Source organism: Equus quagga, chromosome 13 (genome assembly GCF_021613505.1).
Source record: "Equus quagga isolate Etosha38 chromosome 13, UCLA_HA_Equagga_1.0, whole genome shotgun sequence".
Classification (NCBI taxonomy): domain Eukaryota; kingdom Metazoa; phylum Chordata; class Mammalia; order Perissodactyla; family Equidae; genus Equus; species Equus quagga.
The window spans coordinates 10,585,505-10,604,810 of NC_060279.1; the positions used below are offsets into that span (position 1 = coordinate 10,585,505).

Consider the following 19,306-nt stretch of genomic DNA (forward strand, 5'->3'; position numbering starts at 1 on the left):
CTGGATGGCCATGTGCCCAGCTTAAACTTCTTTTATTCTGTCCTGTCCAACCCAGTAGCCACTGGCTACATGTGGCTATTTAAATTTTAATTCATTAAAACTAATGAGAAATATTTCCTCTGTTGGACTAGCCACATTTCAAGTGGTCAATAGCTACATGTGACTAATGGCTACTGTATTGGACAATGAAAATTATAGACTATTTCCATAACTGCAGAGAGCTCTATTGGACAGTGTGATTGTAGAAGAAGGGGAGAATGGACACTGGGGAAAACTAGCCATTTCTGACAGAGGGAAGAGTATGTGTGACGGCTGTAAGCTGGAACAGGACAAGATGGTTGAAGAACTGAAAGGAGGCTGGTGTCCTGGAGCCCAGAGAGTGAGAAAGTGGCATGAGGTGAGATGGGAAGGAGGCAGGGGTCAGATCATACAGGAACATACGGTGCCTAAAAGAGGAAGCATGTTAGATTCATTAGAAGAGTGATGTGACGCGGTATTCATTTTAAAAAGATTATTCAGGCTGCAGTGAGGAGAATAAGTGGAAGAGATGACAAGGGTGGAAGTGGGAAGATTAGTAAAGAGGGTATTATAAAAGTCTGGGTCAGAGATGATGATGATTTGGACCAGTGTGATGGCAGTTTGTTAGTGTCATTGAGTTGATTCCGACTCCCAGTGACCCTGTGTACAGCAGAGAGGAACCCTGCCCAGTCTTTTTGCATCATCCTCTCACCTTTCTGTGCTTTATCAGACAATGCTCTGCTGCAGTTTGCAGGGTTTTCATGGCCAATTTTTTCAGAAAATGGTGGCCAGGTCTTCTTCCTAGTCTGTCTTAGTCTGTGAGCTGTACTGAAGCCTGTCCACTATGGGTGACCCTCCTGGTATTTGAAATACCAGTGCCATAGCTTTCAGAAACATGCAGCCACCACAATATGACAGACAGGTTGTGTGGTTTCCAGATTGGGAAACAAACCCGGGCTGTGGTGGCAAGGGCATCAAATCTTAACCACTAAATAACCAATGATGAAGGCAGGGATAGAGAAAAGGAGATATATATTTTGGAGGTATAAATGACAATGTTTGTTGTTGGATGAGATATGGGGCTGGAAGAAAATGAGGAATCAAGTATGCTCTGGGTTTCTGACTCGAGCAACGTGAAAAATTGGGGCATCATTTTCTGAGAGATGAATAGGTTTGGGGAGGAACATTAAGACTTATATTTAAGTTCAAGATACTTGTGAGATTCCTTGGTGAATTGAGTGTGTGAGTCCATAAATATTTGTTGAGTGTCTAATACATGCTAGGCACTGTGGTGGATATGCAGTTGAAGGATCAAGTCAGAGGCTCAGAATTATACATACTGGGGACTCATGAGCATCTAGTTGGTATTCAAAGCTGCGGACATGGGTGAGATCACCTAGGGAGAAGTGCAGAGAGAGAGGAAGAGAGGGACCCTTGGTGCCCCTACATTTACAGGTTGTTGACGAGGGAGACTGATGAGGAGTCAGAGAGTTAGGAGAAAACCACAGGTGTGTGCAGTCATGGAAGCCTAGAGCTGAGAGTGTTTCAAGATGGAGGGAGTACATCAGCTCGGCCAAATGCTGCTCAAAAAGCCAGTAAGACGAGGAGGGTGAAAGTCCATTGGATTCGGCAACATGTCAGTTGTTGGTGACCCAGACTGGCAGTCTCAGTGGTGCAGTGTAGAAAAATGCCAACTTCTTTGAATTGAGAAGTGAATGGGAGGTGAGAAGTGAAGTTCAGGTATGCAGACAGTTCTCTTGAGAAGTCTGCCAGTTAAGGGGTGCAGAGGGATGGGAGATCCTAGAGCTGCCTTGTCTGGGAATGATGGTAGAGGAGAAGAGACTGATGGTGCGGGAGAGAGAGAGTAGCTGAAAAGGAGCAAAGTCCTTGAGAAGGTGGGAGGGTTCAAACTTCAGGGCGCAGAGGGTCTAGTCTTGGTTTTAACACAAGAAAACGGTGGCACCTTGGACAAGTCTTTCATTCTTTGGGCCTCCATTCTCCTCCCCTTTTATAAGACAAGAAAGTTTGAAGATAAGACTTCTTGGCTCTCAAATTATGTGAAACAAAATAACTAGATACCATGGGGATAACAAAAGAGGTTGTTTAAACAGTAGTTGGGGTGGTTTATTTTGTTGCTCTGGAGATTTTTATTGTTATTTTTGTGGGAACTAGATGGACAGAAAATTTCCGTATTAATAAATTTGGAGATATAGTTCCTTCCAGTTTTAATATCCAGGAGTTTGTTTCCCTGGAAAATGGAAACCAGAGACCTTTCACTCCTGTTTCAAATGGAGCTGTATCACTATTAAAGATAACTTGAATGGGGAGCCGGTGATGGAGGGCTGGGATAGCCTCCCTTGGCTCTAAAATTCAGCCTTTTCTTTTTCAAAAGAAATTGACAGCCCCCAAAACCTGGTGACCAACCAGGTGACGGAGAACACAGCTACTGTCTCCTGGGACCCAGTGCAGGCCGTCATTGACAGGTACATGGTGCGCTACACCTCCGCTGATGGAGACACCAAGGACATCCCTGTGGGGAAGGAGCAGAGCAGCACCATCCTGACGGGCCTGAGGCCGGGCGTGGAGTACACGGTCCACGTGTGGGCCGAGAAGGGGGACCGGGAGAGCAAGAAGGCCGACACCAAGGCCCCGACAGGTAACGAGAGAAAGATGGTCAATTGGAATTGAATTTTGAGCGTGTGGATTTGATTGTGACTGGTACCAAAAGATGTGGCGTGAGTTGAGAGACTTTGCAAAGGAAGGCTTAAAGATCCAAGAAAGACAGCAAGCTCCGGTGGTGATCTCCATGAGCCGCCCTTCCCTGACAGTGACGAGCTGCTCATGGAACCACTCAACCCATGGAAGGGAGAAGTAAGGTTGTGCAGTAGCCGTGTTTTTAGCAGACTCAGCGAAGATGTTTATAGGATCTGGTCATTGCAGTGTTTGTGATAATACTTTTAGAATCATTGCCCGTGGAGTAGCCCTTGATAAAATGATAAGTTAGCTGCTCTGAGCACCATGGCAGATGTTTAATTGATGGTTTTGATGTGTCATAATGTTGCAAAGAAGACATTGTTCCTCCCAAATTTTAGGGAGCCGGAAGTCAAGAAAGTGTGTCAACCTTATAACTAGTCCCTAGAGATTGAGAACCAGGGTTACTTTCTTCCTCGACTTCCACCAGCGACTCTGGATGGCAACACCATTGCCGTGTGCTAAGAGAGCTCTAGAAGATGAAAATCGTGGCGATGGGGTGGTGGATATCTCTTCCATGGCTTCAAAGCTTAGACTTTTCCAACATTTTCTTAAAGACATTGACAGCCCCAAAAACCTGGTGACTGATCGGGTGACAGAGAACACGGCCACCATCTCCTGGGACCCGGTACAGGCCGACATTGACAGATACGTGGTGCGCTACACCTCTGCTGATGGAGACGCCAGGGAGGTCCCTGTGGGGAAGGAGCAGAGCAGCACCGTCCTGACGGGCCTGAGGCCGGGCGTGGAGTACACGGTCCACGTGTGGGCCGAGAAGGGGGACCGGGAGAGCAAGAAGGCTGACACCAAGGCCCTGCCAGGTACTGTGAGGGGCTGGGACAGGGAACTCTTCACATCTGTCAGGACAGAATCTTCCTCCATAACCAGAAGTGGGGAGGGGAGCAGGGAAGGCAGTTGTTTCACTGCAGGTATTCTTCAAAGTGCTTCTCTTTTTACCTCTTTGAGGTAATACGTTGCCATGACAGTTCAGATTAAGATGAAAGAGTGTAGAAAAAGCCGTGTGAAAGTAAACCTGTGGGACCTTTCAAGACTGTTGTGCAAAAGGTGGCCTCCCTTCCACCCCCTCCACCCAGCCCAGCTCCCAGGCTCCCCATCCTGGATATGAGAACCTGGGTGGGCCTCAGCTCCAGGTCGGAGGAGAGGCCAGGAGCCTCTTCTGTTTCCATCTTCCAGATTGGGGGCAATGATGGAGCATCTTTCTCCTCTCACTGTCCCTCTCCGCTTGGTGGTCAGCTGGCCCTGGACTGCTTGTGTTTTATGTGAATGATGGGGCCTCTGGTCTCACTGAGCATCATGGAAATCAGGCCTCAGAAGGATCTGAGAAGAGCACTGTGCCCACCCTGAGGTCCATGGGCCTGTTTAGACAGTCTGGGCAAGCACTTGTTGTCCCCTTTGAGGCCATATATATACCATGTGTGGCCACTGGAGTTAGAGGTGCCTTGAGTTTCTTTGTTATTTTTATTAGTTACAGTTAGCAGAAATTTTTAATTAAAAAGGTGATATATGCTTATAGTAGAAATTTTCGAACTAAACAAAGATGTGTAGAAAGAAAAATGTTTCCACATCTCAGACTCCCTAATACCCAGTGCTGCCCTTCAGAGGCAACGAGCATCTTCCTCCCTCCTTCTCCCCTCTCTCCCTCCCCCCACTTCTCCTCCCTCCTTCCTTCTCTCCTCCCCTCCCCCCTTCCTCCTCATCTCCCCTTCCCTTCTCTCTTTCCTCCCTCCCTCCTTCCTTCTTCCACCCCTTTTTCTCTCTCTCTCCCTCCCTCCCTTGCGCCTTTCTTCCTCTCTTCCTTCTTTTTGTTCTCTCTGCTACACTTTCCTCATTTTTAAGGAAAACGTTATCATCTTTCTACTTCATAGAAATGTGTGAGTAACTAAGACAGACATCTCAAGTCCATAACTAGGGGGTGGGTGGGCAAAGAGGTAGCAGAAAGCAGCTTAAGATACTTAAGTAGTTTAGGTTTTGCTTTGATTTTGAAAGCAGGAAATTCAGTTTTTCCATAGGATGGATAGAATAGATCCATACCAGATGTTGTGCTTTAGAAAGTCAAACCAAGCTGATATTACAGAAACGCACAATTTGTCAAAACACCCTCGTTCAAAATAACAGCTGCCTGTTTTCTATTAAAATAGTGCAATTCAGTCCTCAGCTGAAATGCTACTGGGTAGGAAATAGCCTAGAGACATCTTTTTTGGGAACTTCTAAATTAAAATCACCTTCTACGATAATGATTTTTCAAAATGGAAATTTCCATTCATATCTTATTTGGTTAAAAAAAATGAGCTGTCTGACCAATTATTATGGTGTCGACTAGAACTTTTGCTGAGCTTTGGTTTTCCTGGTCTCCAGCGCACATACAGATCCACGCATTCCCTCTGGTGTTAGAGTGGGAAAGTGCATAGGAATCAGAAGAAAAGGTCTCTGCTCTTGCTACATCTCTTCTTCCCTTTCTTTCTTTCTTTCTCTCCTCCTTTATACAAGCTCTCCCCCTCTTCTTTCTGTACAGAGTATGCGTTTAAGGCCACATGCTTACATATATAAGAAATAGGACTTTATATTTCTATATCAACTTAATTTCTATCATAAGCCCCCACCTCTGCTTGTTGGTTAGAAACCTCAGGAAATTTAGGGTCATGCTCCTTCCCAAGGGCTCTGTGTAAAGTCTTGGGTAGTTTCCCAGTGCCAGGCATGGGGGTGCCCATGGCACCTTCCAGGTAGATGTTTGCTGAGGTACCCTGGTTTCTGTGTGCAGGGCCCTTTCAGATCTGCGGCTCCCCCATCCTTCCACGCCACTTTGGGAGCTGTGCCATCTCTGAGAATCTGTCTGCTAATCTAGGTTGCTCGCACCCACCACTCTCTGGGAATCTGCTGGGGAATGGGGGCCCAGGTTCACTCCCTCGGACCCACCCAAGCCCCTGTTCCTTAATCCTCTTGTCCACAATGGGTCTATACTTTTGGAAACAAAAATCATAAAGCATTGGTAGCAAGGAAGAACAGAGCCTGCTACCTGCTTGAAGGGAGGAAGAGAAATGGAGGAGGAGAAATGGGAGGTTAGGTAGGGAGAAAGGATACGTTAGCACTTCAGAGTTACCGCGCCTCAGCTGTGCCTTAGTAATAACAGTTACCTGACTTTTGATATACAGACATCGACCCTCCCAAAAACCTTCGTTCGTCTGCTGTAACACAGTCTGGTGGGGTATTGACCTGGACACCCCCCACTGCTCAGATTGATGGCTACATTCTGACCTACCAGTTCCCAGATGGCGCTGTTAAGGTACTGGATCCTCCTTGTCTTCTCTGTTGGTGTCCATGCCCAGCCTCTGTATGAAGCAACTGACTTGGGTGAACCAGCTTGATTGCTGGTCTCATGACAACCTGCTGATAAATGAGTTGATCCTTATTGATCACCCGTTGTGTGCAAGGGACAGTGCTAAACATAGTCACGTGTGAACACGTGGTCTCATCTTATAGGTCTAACTTTTGTGCCTGCTTTCTAGCTAACCACTGCTTATTTGCTGGCCACACATCTGCCCCGTATTATTTTGTTTGTTTATCTTCCTTAATAAACGTTAGCTCTATGAGGACAGGGAACTTTTGTCAGTTTTGTTTATCATTTAGTGCTTAGAACCTAGCACATGGTAGGTGCTTAATAAATATTTATTGAATGAATTGATTAACTGTTATTTCAAGGGTGAGACCTCACACGTAGAATCTGAAGGCCAGGGTGTTTTTGAAAATTGTCCCAATGGAAAATTATTATTCTCTCTCCTTGGCAAGGAAGAAAGAAGGGAGGAAGGAAGAAAGGAAGGGCACGTTGATTTATTCGTTATCTCAGTTAGTGCTTAGGACAGCCCTGCTAGGAAAGTCAGTCCTGTGTTTGTAGAGGAAGTAAGACAAGTTCAGAAGGAAGTTTATTGAAAAACCAACTATCTCCCTGGGTCACAGATAGCAATGGCCAGATTCACCTCCCCTATTAACTTCTTAGCCTAGCCTTGCCTGCCTCTTGCTTCCAGCAGAGGTCCCCAGGGTGGTGCCTGGTGCTGGCTCCCAGCAGTGCTGAGTCTCTGTGGCCTGGCCCACCAGAGCAGCGGCTGGGACCACTAGGCTTCTGGGTTGCCACTGCGCCCTCAAAGAGACAAAACACTGTGCTCTCAGAGAGCTTCTGACGTTAGCTCCAGGAGATTCTATTAACCACCTAGGGTTCTTGGGGTGATCAGCCGAGTGACTATCCACTGTCTCCTTTGTTTGGTAGGAGGTGCAGCTTGGACGAGGGGACCAGAGGTTTGAGTTGCAAGGCCTTGAGCAGGGCGTCGCCTATCCTGTCTCCTTGGTTGCCTTTAAAGGTGATCGTCGGAGCAGGAATGTATCCACCATTCTTTCCACAGGTAATGTGGACTTCTGCACTCTGAACGAGAATGCAGTTGAGAGGACCAACATCGGAGGGGCCAGAAAAAAGGGTCCAGGGAGGAGCAAGTGGCTACAGAGTCATGGATCTCTCTAGGCATAGGGAAATGGAAATGGGGTTATGGGCTCAAAAGAAATCCATCCCAGGGTAGGGAGACTACAGAGGGGAGTGAAATGGGGTGTTATTTTGGTGGGAGGCAGTTGGGTCAGAGAGGAAGTGTTGTGAACTTGACCTTATTTCTAGTACATTTGGAGGGTTTGATGAGAGCAGAGTGTGGGAGAAAAGTAAGATGTGAGTGAAGACTGGAAGGAGCAAAATAGTAGGAGATTATGGAATAATTTCTACACAAATTGTCTTAAAATAGGGGAATAACCTCACTCCTCTTCTGTGGCCTTCTCCTAACAATGCTGCCCCTGTGCTTGGCTCCCAGTTGGTGCCCGTTTTCCACACCCTTCGGACTGCAGTCAAGTTCAACAGAACAGCAACGTTGCCAGTGGTGTATACACCATCTACCTGCACGGTGACGCCAGCCGGCCCCTGCAGGTGTACTGTGACATGGACACGGATGGCGGCGGCTGGATTGTGAGTCACATGGAGCCCCACGGAGCTCCGGCAGTGCCTTGTTTCTCAACCCAGGGAGCTTTGTTCCTTCTTCGTCCATAGGAAAGAGGAGCTTGGGTGGCTTGTAGCTGTTTTTAGAGACCCCACTGTAAGAATCGAGCCTGAAGTACTTTACACCTTGGGTAGAGCAGGCTTGATTAATCCAAGGCTGATGATTGTGAAGGGTTTGTTGCTGTCTAATAATGTCCTATATGTGTGTATTACCTACATTTCACTCTCTTCAAAGCACTCTCATAAGCATGACTCTCACACGAAAGCTTTAGAATAAGTGAGAGAGATTATTGTTCCTATTTTATAGACAGGTAAATTGAGGCCCACAAGAGGTGCTTTGGCTAGGTCACATGAATTAATGACAAAGTTGAGACCACATTTCAGGACTTCAGCCTCCTAGATCGTTGTTCTTGCCATTGGGTCATCTCAGGCCATCCAAGATGGAAACACTTGACCTCTTTGGGGGCTCAGTGCTCTGAATTGGAGCCTGTTGTCCAGGTTCTGCATCCTGGCTCCATTGTACGGAAACAAGAGCTTTGGAACTTTGATTTGAAAGGCTAAAGCCTGAAAGAGGGAACCTTGGCAATGTTCTGATGGTCCTCTTCTGTGTGGAGGTTTTATTCTCTTGGGCTATTGTCTGCTTAAACCATGCGGCACCTTCTTTGATTGCATCAGCCCGATCCAATTATATGATGAGCCGCCTTTGAGGATTGCAATCTAATCCTTCTATCTCCCCCACCCACTTCTTCCTGTGCCTGAACAGACAGAGGCTCACTGCCCCAAACCAGCATGCAGCCTTACCCGCTGTGTACCCATAACTCACGGTGGGAAGGAAAAAGCATGATCTCATAGTGCTCAAGCTGTGTTCATTGACGCATTTGCTCAGGGGCCTGGGAAACCAAAGACACTTGAGCAGCCACGGATAAAATGATACTGTCTGATAAGCAGCAATGACGAAAACTTATTATCCACACAGCTGCATCTGATGGCTGAAGGGCAGTATTGGATTGGATGGGGGAGATTCCCAATTGATTTATGAAAATAATGGAGCAGAATGTAGCACGGGAGGTCTTCCACCTGACCAGACCCATAGGGATGTACCTGCTGCTTTGCATCAGCTCCATTGTAACTCTAAGCATTCTGGCTTGAAGCCAGTTCCTTGCCTTTGTACCCATAATTGACCACTGCCAGCATCTTTGTACCGTCTATTGTGGCCTTTTTGAAAGTCAACCTTGCACAGGAAAGGAGACATTTGTCTAGAGCGATCTTTGGAAAACAACCTGCCAGTCTACCTGCCTGGGAATACCCATGATTTATTTCACAAATATTTATTGAGTGCCTGCTATGTGTCCCGCACTCTTTTATATATTCAAGAACCAGCAGTGAACCAAACAAAATCCCTGCTGTCCAGGAGCTTGCCTTCTCCATCCCTCCCATGCAAATGCCCCTGACTAGAACACAGAGGTCAGTTCCAGAATAAAAAACGTCACCCTCGTTCTAACCAATCCTGGTCCCCGACCCCATGCCACGTCTTGTTTCCTGACCCCGACTCCTGAAGGAATACATGAACTGAGATTCTGTAGGATTCTCCTCAAAGCCACCACCCTCCGGAAACCATGTGGAGTCCTGAAAACATCTCCAAATCTTTTACAGACAGTTTCTGTGTTTTTTGGGTTCTACAGTCTTTTGTCACGGAAAGATGACCTTAGTATATTGCTCTTTTTTGAACTGAGCTTGTAAAATCCTTTTAAGGAAGTTCTTCTCCATCCCAGGCAGCAGGAGACCAATTTCATTAACAGGCCAGAAGAACTCTGCCCGGAGGCAACTGAGGCCGTGGGGGGAGGCTGGAAGAAGACATCAGAGGACACGTAAATGTCTCAGATATTTCCATCTTTGTTTCCCATCTTGCGTGTCTTAAGGACCATATTAGAGGCTCTCCAGACATTTGAAGAAGATTTTCAATTTTTTCTCCCGATTTAGTCATTCAGGACATTGAGTGAGTTCTAGAATGCAACAACAGTTCTGGAGCGTAGAACTAGGCTGAAAGATATTTTCTTCTTCTTGAGACTTATTTGCTAAGGGGCTTTTGTTATCCAAAATAGTTCATCATAAGATGTTTCCACCTTGTAGAGTGGAAACGGACTAGATTCTGAATGAGTTGATTAAGACTGCCTGATCAAGATGTTCAAATGATCCCTGGTGGTTAGTTCACTTAGAATCTGATATAATAAAATGCAAACTAACATTTATTGAGATATAATAATAACTTATTATATCTGTATGTGCCAGACTCTGGCCTCAATACATTATGATTTATTATGATTAGTGACCTTGCTGAAGCCTCGATTTAAGAGCATGACAAATGGGCTATTAACTAAATCCTGATCTAATAGTTTAGAGAAGTGAGGCTTGTCACGGTTAACTAACTTGCCCAAGGACAGAGCTGGTAAGTGTAGAGCTGGGTCTAAACAGTGATGCGAAGAGCATCAGCACCATTTTTTGGAGTTTCCCTGGTCAAGTTGAAACATTATTTAAAAAAAAAATCAGGCAGAAAGCTCCTCTCACGCTTCGACACTATGTTCATTGATTAGAGATGGAGACCAAACGCCTTGGTAATGTGTCTGTCCTAGGACGGCAGGATTGGATTTGAGCCTGACCTCGTATCGTAACTAATTACGTAGTGGAAAAGTAATTTGATGCGACGTGTATGGAGCTGAACATTGGTGCCACATCCATGCTAGGATTCCACTGTCCATGATACAGGAAGAGTCCCAGGGAAGGGACTGGAACAGCCGCCATGCTAAGAATTTAGCAGTTCGTCTCAGAATCTTAAGAAATGCTTTTTGGAAAATAGACTCAGCAGAGCTGGTATTTTCACATTTTCTGACGGAAAGATGAGATCACTGTTTTCTCCTTGCATCAGCCACTAAATAATTAGCTGTCTGACTCTGGCTGATTTCTTTACTGAACCTTCACATCTGTAAAATGGCATCATATATGCCTACCCTGGAGCCAGCACTTAACGAATGCTCAATAAACTATTATATAAGTGAATAAATGAATAAGGAAATGAAGGAAGCCACGAGAGGAATAGGACATCTCTAAAAATGGACACTTGAGAAAAGGGGAAAGGGAACAACAGTATAAATGCAGTGTCATTGTTTGCCGTGGTCCTTCCAAAGGTCCGTTCAGCAGCTCTTTTCCATTATGGAACATCTTTAATGTACCATCTCATTTAGTCCTCCCAGCACCTCTGAGTTAGACACTTCCTTCCTGCTTCTAACCCTGTTTGACTGGGAGCTGACTGAGGCTGAGGAATAGAAACGGCTGAGGAGGCCGTAGCCTGACTCTCAGAGCCCGGGCCTCTCCCTTGCCCATTGATGCCTCTGTTCGGCGCTTCTGGGCCAGCAAACGTGGATGGGTGGTGCTTTGGAAAAAGTGAGATGTGAGCGCCCTTGCAGAGCTCTCACACTGTCGCTCTCTCCTCCCTCCCTGTCTCTTCCCAGGGAAAAATGTAAAGAATGCACAAATATTAGGAGGTTTACCTTACCAAATTCAAGATAATGTGTTTTACTTCAAGGCGCATGCTGTGGTGCAGGGTGGAAAGGAGGGAGATGGGATTTTGTGTTGGGGCTTCTGTATTTGAATGAATATGAAGGAAAGTAAGTAGAAAGATGCAGTTCCAGCTTTCTAGAATTCCAGGATCGTCACTCAGTTAGCTAGGATGGCATGTCGCTTGGCTCTCAAGGTCATGAGGAATTATATGTAGTATCAGTCCCAATAGTACATATAGTTGTGTTTAGCTTTTAGGGACTTCATGTAAAAGAATCTTATTTCTCTGACTGGAACTTCCTTCTCCGAATAGAGGGGGTTTGGAAATGAAAGCAGCCCATGCTCTCATGAAATAGTCCCCAGCTGTCTCCAGTTTCTCACTTTTTACTCACTCTTCAACCATTCCAGTTTGGCTTCTGCCCTCATCTCTCGCTAACACAGCCTTTGTTAAAGTCACCAGTGATTCTGTGTCACTAAATTCTATGGACAGTTTAGGCCTCATGTTGACCTCTCTTCAGCACTTGACCCTGTTGACCACACCTTTTTCTTTGTGGCCTTTGTGATTCCACATTTTCTTTGTTGTCCTTCTTCATCTCTAGTGGCTGTTCTCTCTCCTTAATGTACTCATCTTTCTCCCTGGGGCTGTGATACATTGGGGGTCTTCAAGGCTTGATTCTAGGCCATTTTCTCTTTTCAGTTCCTATTTTCTTCCTAGATGGCCTCATCTTTCCAATGGCTTCATTTGACTCTCTATGTCCCAGTGGTTCTCTGTATTAGTTAGGCTAAAATGGGCTGCATTGTGGTAACAAACCAACCCCAAATGCCAGTGATTTAACATGGAGGAGTCAGGCTGGCCTGGTGGCATAGTGGTTAAGTTTGCGCACTCTGCTTTGGTGACCCAGGGTTCATGGGTTCAGATCCTGGGTACAGACCTACATATCGCTCATGAAGCCATGCTGTGGTGGCGTCCCACATAGAAGAGCTAGAGGGACTTACAACTAGGATATACAACTATGCACTGGGGCTTTGGGGAGGAAAAAAAAAGAAGATTGGCAACAGGTTTTAGCTCAGGGGCAACCTTTAAAAAAAAAAAAGTTTTTTTTCTCACGTGTGCAAAGTCTTCTGTGGGTTTGGCCGTCACTTCTAAGTGGTGACTCAGGAATTCAGGCTGATTCCAACTTATGGCTCTGTCCTGTCAACATGTGGCTTTCGCTGAGGCACTGTGGCACGTGGCACTGGAAGAGAGGGCACCCCTCCCCCTCCAGTGCTCTCACTTACAATCCTTTGGCTAGAATGAGTCACATGGCTTATTGCACATTAACTGCAAGAGATGTTGAAAAAGGCTATGTTCCTGTGTTCCTGGGGAGAGGAGAGTGAAATGGGACTTGGAGAACACCTGGCATCATCTAAGACCCACTCTCACCTTGGTTAGTCTAGCCTAGCTCTCTCTAGCCCTTACAGTCAACTGCTCCCATGGCATCTTCATTTACCAAGATACCTCAGAAGTGACTCACACTTACCATGTCCCCAGTGAGCCTGTGATGCACTCATTAAACCTGTCCTCTCTCAGAGCCCTGCTCTCAGTGAAGAGCCGTCCAGAACTGCAAGCCAAGACCACAAGAATCATTCTTAACTTCCTCCTGTCTTTCAGTTTCACTTTCAATCTATTACCACATCTGTCAATTTTACCTTCTATCCACTTCTCTCTACTTTTAAAGCAGCCCCCCGTCCAACCTACCATCCTCTTTCACTCAGTCACATCTTCAGGTGTGTCAGAGTGAAATGTCCCTCTCCCTTTGCAGGTCTTCCAGAGGCGGAACACTGGGCAGTTGGATTTCTTCAAGCGCTGGCGGGCCTACGTGGAAGGCTTTGGGGACCCCATGAAGGAATTCTGGCTTGGTATGATCTCCGAGAATCCGGGAGGGCTGGGTTGTGGAGAGGTGATTTCCCCCTTGAAAAACTGGTCAGGCAGCTTGAGGAAGCTCACCACATTCAGGAAGAGGTCCAAGTGACAGGGACACTCTGAGGAACCTGTCGACCAGGGTGTTGGTGGGAAGGTTCTTATGTGCTCTGGGCTTCTGAAAAGATGGAACTGTCACCGGTGGTCTTTATGCTGTATCTAAGCCCCATAGGATCTGCCTGGAGCCTGAACTTCTTAGAAACCACAGGAGAAGAAAAATGGTTGATTGATGGAGATGCTGGGCCACTATTGGGAGGTCATACTAGTAGTCCCTGGAATTCTGCTGGTTCTGCCAGTCATTATGGGCATCAGTTTTTCCCTTTTCCTTCTCTATTCTGGAGCAGATTTTCATAGTGTGTGAAGTAACAAAAAGCATCAATTGGGAAATGAAGAATTAAAAAATTGTAATAGAATAGATAGATGTTTATGGTTTGCTTGGTCCAAAATCCCTTAAGAGACCTTGATAAAGAGAACTGCTAATGCTTTAGAGAGATGGAGTCAATGGGGGTAGCTTCATCCCGGGATTACTCCCCACTGCTCCCTCCTAGAGGACGAGGTTTCCATACTCGTTAGCATGACTGTGCAAAAGAGATAATAGGACGAGGGAATGAGCCCCTAAAAGAGAAAGTGTGTGGAAGGCCCCCATTCACAGCAGAGGAAAAGGCTAAGGTGACTTTTGGTGCTGAAAGTCTCAGATGCCAATGGTGAGTGCTCACACACATTGATTGATTGGTTATTAGAATTCCATCCCTTCTTTTTAGGACTTGACAAGCTACACAATCTCACCACTGGCACTCCTACCCGGTATGAGGTGAGAGTGGACTTACAGACTGCCAATGAGTCTGCCTATGCCATATATGATTTCTTCCAAGTGGCTTCCAGCAAGGAGCGGTTCAAGCTCACAGTTGGGAAATACAGAGGCACAGCAGGTGAGAAGTAACATTTCCTTACAGCTGGGGTCTCTTGCTCTCTGGGTGTCTAAGCATTGGTTTGCCACATGCCATGGATCTGGGTGATGGAATATTGTTCTGCGAAGGTGAATTGTCCTCACAATTGAGACCCTGCTCCCTGCGGGGGGGGGGGGGGGGGGGGAAACAGAGTCATTCAAGCAATCCTTCACCGTCATAAAATTGGAACTTTTGTACATTTTACATCGATCCCCCTCCTCTTATACTTCCCAGATTCAGGCTGTTGCACATTAGCTGAGAAACCCACATTCTGAATGATTTCATGGTGCCTGCCCACCTTTCGTTTGGCTTTAGCAGTGTGGCTACCATCCTTGCACAGCAGTGTGTGTTGTGTCATTATTAAAATATTTTGTGGTACTTTGCCATGAATAAAGACAGAAAAATGAAAGTGGTGATTCAAACAATTAGAAGTATAGGTCTCGTTAACTTCATACAAATGTGACAACACAGGAATTAGCGGTTCCGTGGAAAGCAGGGCCTCGATTAGCTGCTCACTGGATTTAAGCCAGTTGATTGTGTGTTCAGTTGTGAAGGAAAAGAACAAAATTAAGCAACGTGGCAGAAAAGCTGGGATTATACCATTGAGTATTTAAGAGGGGAAGGGTGGTTATTGTTTTAATACTACATTTTAAACCTATATTTACATTTTTTAAAACCCTAACAAATAAGTCTGTTGTTTGACTTTGCATGTTTTTGACTTTGGTGTAACTATGTAGGAATGTGTTTCCAGCCAAAATGACTGACAGTATAAGACATGGTCTCTCCCCTTAGACTCAAGCATGAATAGATAAGTAATAATATAAGGCAACTTTTGCAGAGAGTCAGATAAATGGTAAGGAGAATAAAGAATGACAGGAGTGTGGAGAAGGTGGGCACACTGAGGACTGGGGCCAACGAAGGGAGCTTCCTTCAGGAAGCTGGAGTTGGGTCTGAAAGGGTAGAACTTGGATGACGGGAAAGGAAGGGGCTCCCCAGGCCTGGGGGAGTTCGGGGGGCTGGGGAGCAAGGACTGAGCTCAGGCAAGGAAATTGGGGTGCACTCTTGAAGCCTTGCAGGCCTTCTCAAAATTGTCTGCTCAAGGACTCTGAACAGCATAAAGCTGCGAACAGACACCATGATCTAAAGTGGCCAACTGCTAATGCAAATTTTTTCAGGTCTTATAATTTAATTTTTAGAAAAATCACATGAAGTTTGCATTGCTCTTGTTGCCCAGTGCTTAGCATGGAGCCTGGCGCAGAGTAGGTGAGTTTAAAATATAATATTGCTAGCAAGACCTTTCTATATAATCTTATGGATGCTTTGTATTGTAAAGAATAGTCCCTGAGATGCAAATAGCTTCCACAGGGGTCAGTGAAGGGTGAGTTTGGTGACATGGTGACACAGAGGGAGACAAAGCACCTACTAGAGAGAGAGGAGTTTGGGTAGCAGACACGGAGAACTGTTCAAGGGTTCCGACTAGGTGCTGGGTGGGGAAAAGTGTGCAAAGAATTGTTTCAGGGAAAAAACATCCTTGGAAAAAAAGATACTGCACTGCCTGCACCGCTGGGGACTGTCAGTTCTTCCCTCAGTGTGCTGGGTCTCCATAGGCTGGGAACAGGCTGGGCAACCTTTTTGTACTTTACAGACAGCTTCTAGACGTACAGTGTACTGTGCTACATCCACTCAGAGTATAATAAAGTAAAATCCACTCAAAGCACGAAAGTCAGGCATAGGAATAAGGCAGTTAAACACAATTGAGAAACACAGCTGGACATTCGTATGTCTTATTATAAGGATATTAACTGGATGAGGGGGATTTAAAGACGCCATTTTGTCGGATTAAGCACTCTGCCTACCTCTGCGCCCCCCAGCCCCCGGCCCCCGCCCATGAGATCAGACATCTTTGCTGATGGCTGATTCCAGGATCTTCCAACACTTAGGTGTAAGGGGGACGCACATTGCGGTCTCTCCTAGACCCCTTGGGCCTCCTCCGGCTCTGGTCTCAGTATATAGGGTCATCCCTTTTCTTTCCAATACCCTGTCTACTACTGACCACAGCCATGAGTCAGCCTTCCTTTCTGAGGCTAAAGAGTCCCGATCTTCAGAGACTCCATCCATGGACCTTCCCCAGACAAGATGTGGAGTTGGGGTGTTTCCCTTTGGTGCCTGTGTCCCACATCTCTCCCTGAAACCCAGTGCCCTCACCGGCCTCCTAGGTGGGCACCTCACTCAGACCTGCCTTCCTAGGCTGCCCATTCCCCTTTCCTCTGCCATTCACATGTAGCTTTTCTGACGCTCGTCTTAAAATAACCCAGTAAATGAACTGATGCTAATGGGAAAATGAGTGAAAGGGAGTCAACATACTCGTGAATTAATGGGATTCTCTTCCTAGGTACTCTATTTGCATTTTAACTGTGATTAACAGATAATTCTCTTCCGAGGTTGTTCAGGCCTGACAGTGGGGAGATATTTTTTAAGGAAGCCTTGAGAGACTTTCAAATCAGGTAGCATTTGGGCAGCGATCTAGTCTGCCATGTGTACTAGCCTTCTGAATTCTGAATTGCACTGACATGGTTAGGGAGCTTTAGTGTTCCTTATATATGCTGATTGGTCCCTGAGGAGGATTTTGAAATTTAGGGAGCTTCTGGCTACTCATGTCCTAAATGGTGAATTTCTGTTCAGAGGACATGGCATTCAAATAGAAGGTGAACATTTTGATATCTCCATGCACAAGCCAGCTCTTCTCAGCTTTTAATTGCATTATAGCTCTGATTAGAACAGGAGATGTGGAGCCCTGGTGGAAATGCGTGGTTTAACACTTGTCCCCTACTCAGACTATCCAGGTGGACCCTCAACTTTTACTTTCACTGAAGTCCTATCAGAAAGCCCATTGTGCTGCCATGAAGGAAACTCCAGCCAGGCAGTGCTGTGTAAGTTCAGCATCTGATTATGAATGTTGGAGTGGGGCAGGAAGGACATTTTATGAGCTCTACCTTCAAAATGCTATTCATCTCTTCAGAGATTAAAATGAAAACATAAATAGATGTTTGGAATGGAGCAGTATGACTTCTACAGGCTGACCCATCATTTACAGCTGATTCTGAGTCCCACCTGCAGGAGACAGCACTGCTCAACCAGGGATGGGTCCACCCCTGGGTGGGGGGACTTGGCAATGTGACTGAAGGTCTCTACCAGCATTTTGTGGGCTGGGGCCGGGGAGGCCAAATATCCATACTGAAGAATTGTTCTACCCCAAATGCCAGCACCCTTCTTGCTTTGAGTGGATTCTTAAATACTGGTACTTAAAAAAAAGAGAGAGAGAAAAATTGTTGGGTACGTGGACAAAAGGGATAGCTAGAGATGGCACAAATCACTCTTTCATTGGCCTATTCCTGGTCCCAGGAGAGAAGATGTTCAAGGTCCAGACACATGGTCCTGTGGCTGTGTGACTTATAGGGGATATGATGTCAGTGATGTCTTCTGGTCTGAGATGGCTCAGTGGCCTGGGTCATCTTTCCTGTCTCAGGAAGTGCTGGAGGAGGAAGTGCTTAGAGTGACATTTTGGTGAGATGGGTGATGACCTTTTGCGGGCCTGTCACCAACCCCTCCCACGCACTCCCTGAGAAGAACCAGCTTCCCACCCAAAGCCATTATAGTAGAAGTGGGGCGCTTATCTCTCACCTAGATTTTCTCCTAAAATGCCAGTAGAAGGGAGGGAGTCTAACCACCACGGGCTCTTCCACCTTATCTTACTTAGGGGGATAAGCTTAATAAATCAGAAAACTGTCTCAGCTGGGGCCTGATGACCAGAGGAGAGTTATTTTTTGATTTATGAGCACACTCATTATCTCTACCCAGAACATCAGTATGGCTTCTGTTTCTAGAAGGTAGAAAATCCATCTGCAGAAAAAAAACTCCCACCCTTAGGCTGAAACCTGCTTCCCCTTTCTTTATCCCAGTGTCCAGGGATAGATAACCACAGCCAATCTTTAAGAAACAGCCTCTGCACAGATTCTTAGGAAGCAGCGCTGGGAACTTGAAATGCAAGTTAGATGAGCTGTGCACTTTGAGAGAGCATTACTCAGGGAGCCCTTGCATGTTATTTAGAGCTGTAGTTAACTGTCTGCAAGAACTCTGAATGGAGGAGGAAATGTGTGTGAATAAAGTGACAGTTTGCCTTTCTTTGATCAGAGACAACTAATGGGGGCAGAGTGTTTTGCTGTGTCTGAGAGGAAAGGCCTTTATCACCCTCTTCTCACTCCTCCTGCTTTTGCTGCTTGAGGCAGAGAAGGGCCGCTGTGGGAGCTCCCAAGTCAGAGGGACAAACTGGGACCTTCCCCTTACACAATGTGTGTCAACTCTTTCTATATCTGCCCCTACCACTCTCAACTATGAATAAACACTGGGAACAGCGGCAGGGCATTGTCTGAGACAGCACCGGAAGGGCACAGGGTGGTGCAAAGAGACGGGCGGGGTTCTGCTGTGTCGTACATGGCGTCGCTAGGAGTCAGAGTCTACTCACAGCACTGACAACAACAACCACCTCCGACTAAGTTCTTGGGAGCAAGGACTTCCTCTGTTTGCATTCCCACAGCCTAGCATGGTGCTGGGCCATAATGTAGCAGGTGTTTCTGATGTCTCCTGAATAAATGAATGAAATTGCAGAACAAAAGTTCCCAAACTTCAGCTTGCATCAGAAGGGCTTGTTGTCCTCTGAAGGGCACAGATTGCAGGGAACTCCCCCAGAGTTTCCGGTTCACTAGGTCTGGGGTGGGGCCTGAGGATGTGCGTTTCTCCCAAGTTCCCAGATGATGCTGATGCTGCTGGTCCAGGGGCCCCACTTTGAGAACCATTGTTGTAGACGGCCAGAGAAAGCTTGCTCTCACTGGTATAACTGAAGCCCTCTGTTGAAATAAAGGAAGCCGCAGGTAAATCAGTGTATCAGAAGGAACCCAGGACTTGGAATCTGAGGACTGAGATTGGAGTCCTGGCTCTGCTGTTTGTGGGCTGTGAGACCTTGACAGGTCCCTAGAG

General features: G+C 46.3%; 1 protein-coding gene across 3 annotated transcripts in view; it reads left to right on the forward strand.

Moving 5' to 3' along the window:
- The window catches only part of TNN (tenascin N), a 63,941-nt gene that overhangs the window by 40,293 nt on the left and 4,342 nt on the right, over positions 1–19,306 (forward strand). For all 3 annotated transcript variants that reach the window (XM_046680460.1, XM_046680461.1, XM_046680462.1), the window contains 7 exons: positions 2,411–2,674; positions 3,327–3,590; positions 5,940–6,070; positions 7,049–7,181; positions 7,632–7,783; positions 13,168–13,264; positions 14,087–14,254. In XM_046680460.1, coding sequence (XP_046536416.1) covers positions 2,411–2,674; positions 3,327–3,590; positions 5,940–6,070; positions 7,049–7,181; positions 7,632–7,783; positions 13,168–13,264; positions 14,087–14,254 — 1,209 coding nt within the window. The remainder of the gene's footprint in view (positions 1–2,410; positions 2,675–3,326; positions 3,591–5,939; positions 6,071–7,048; positions 7,182–7,631; positions 7,784–13,167; positions 13,265–14,086; positions 14,255–19,306) is intronic.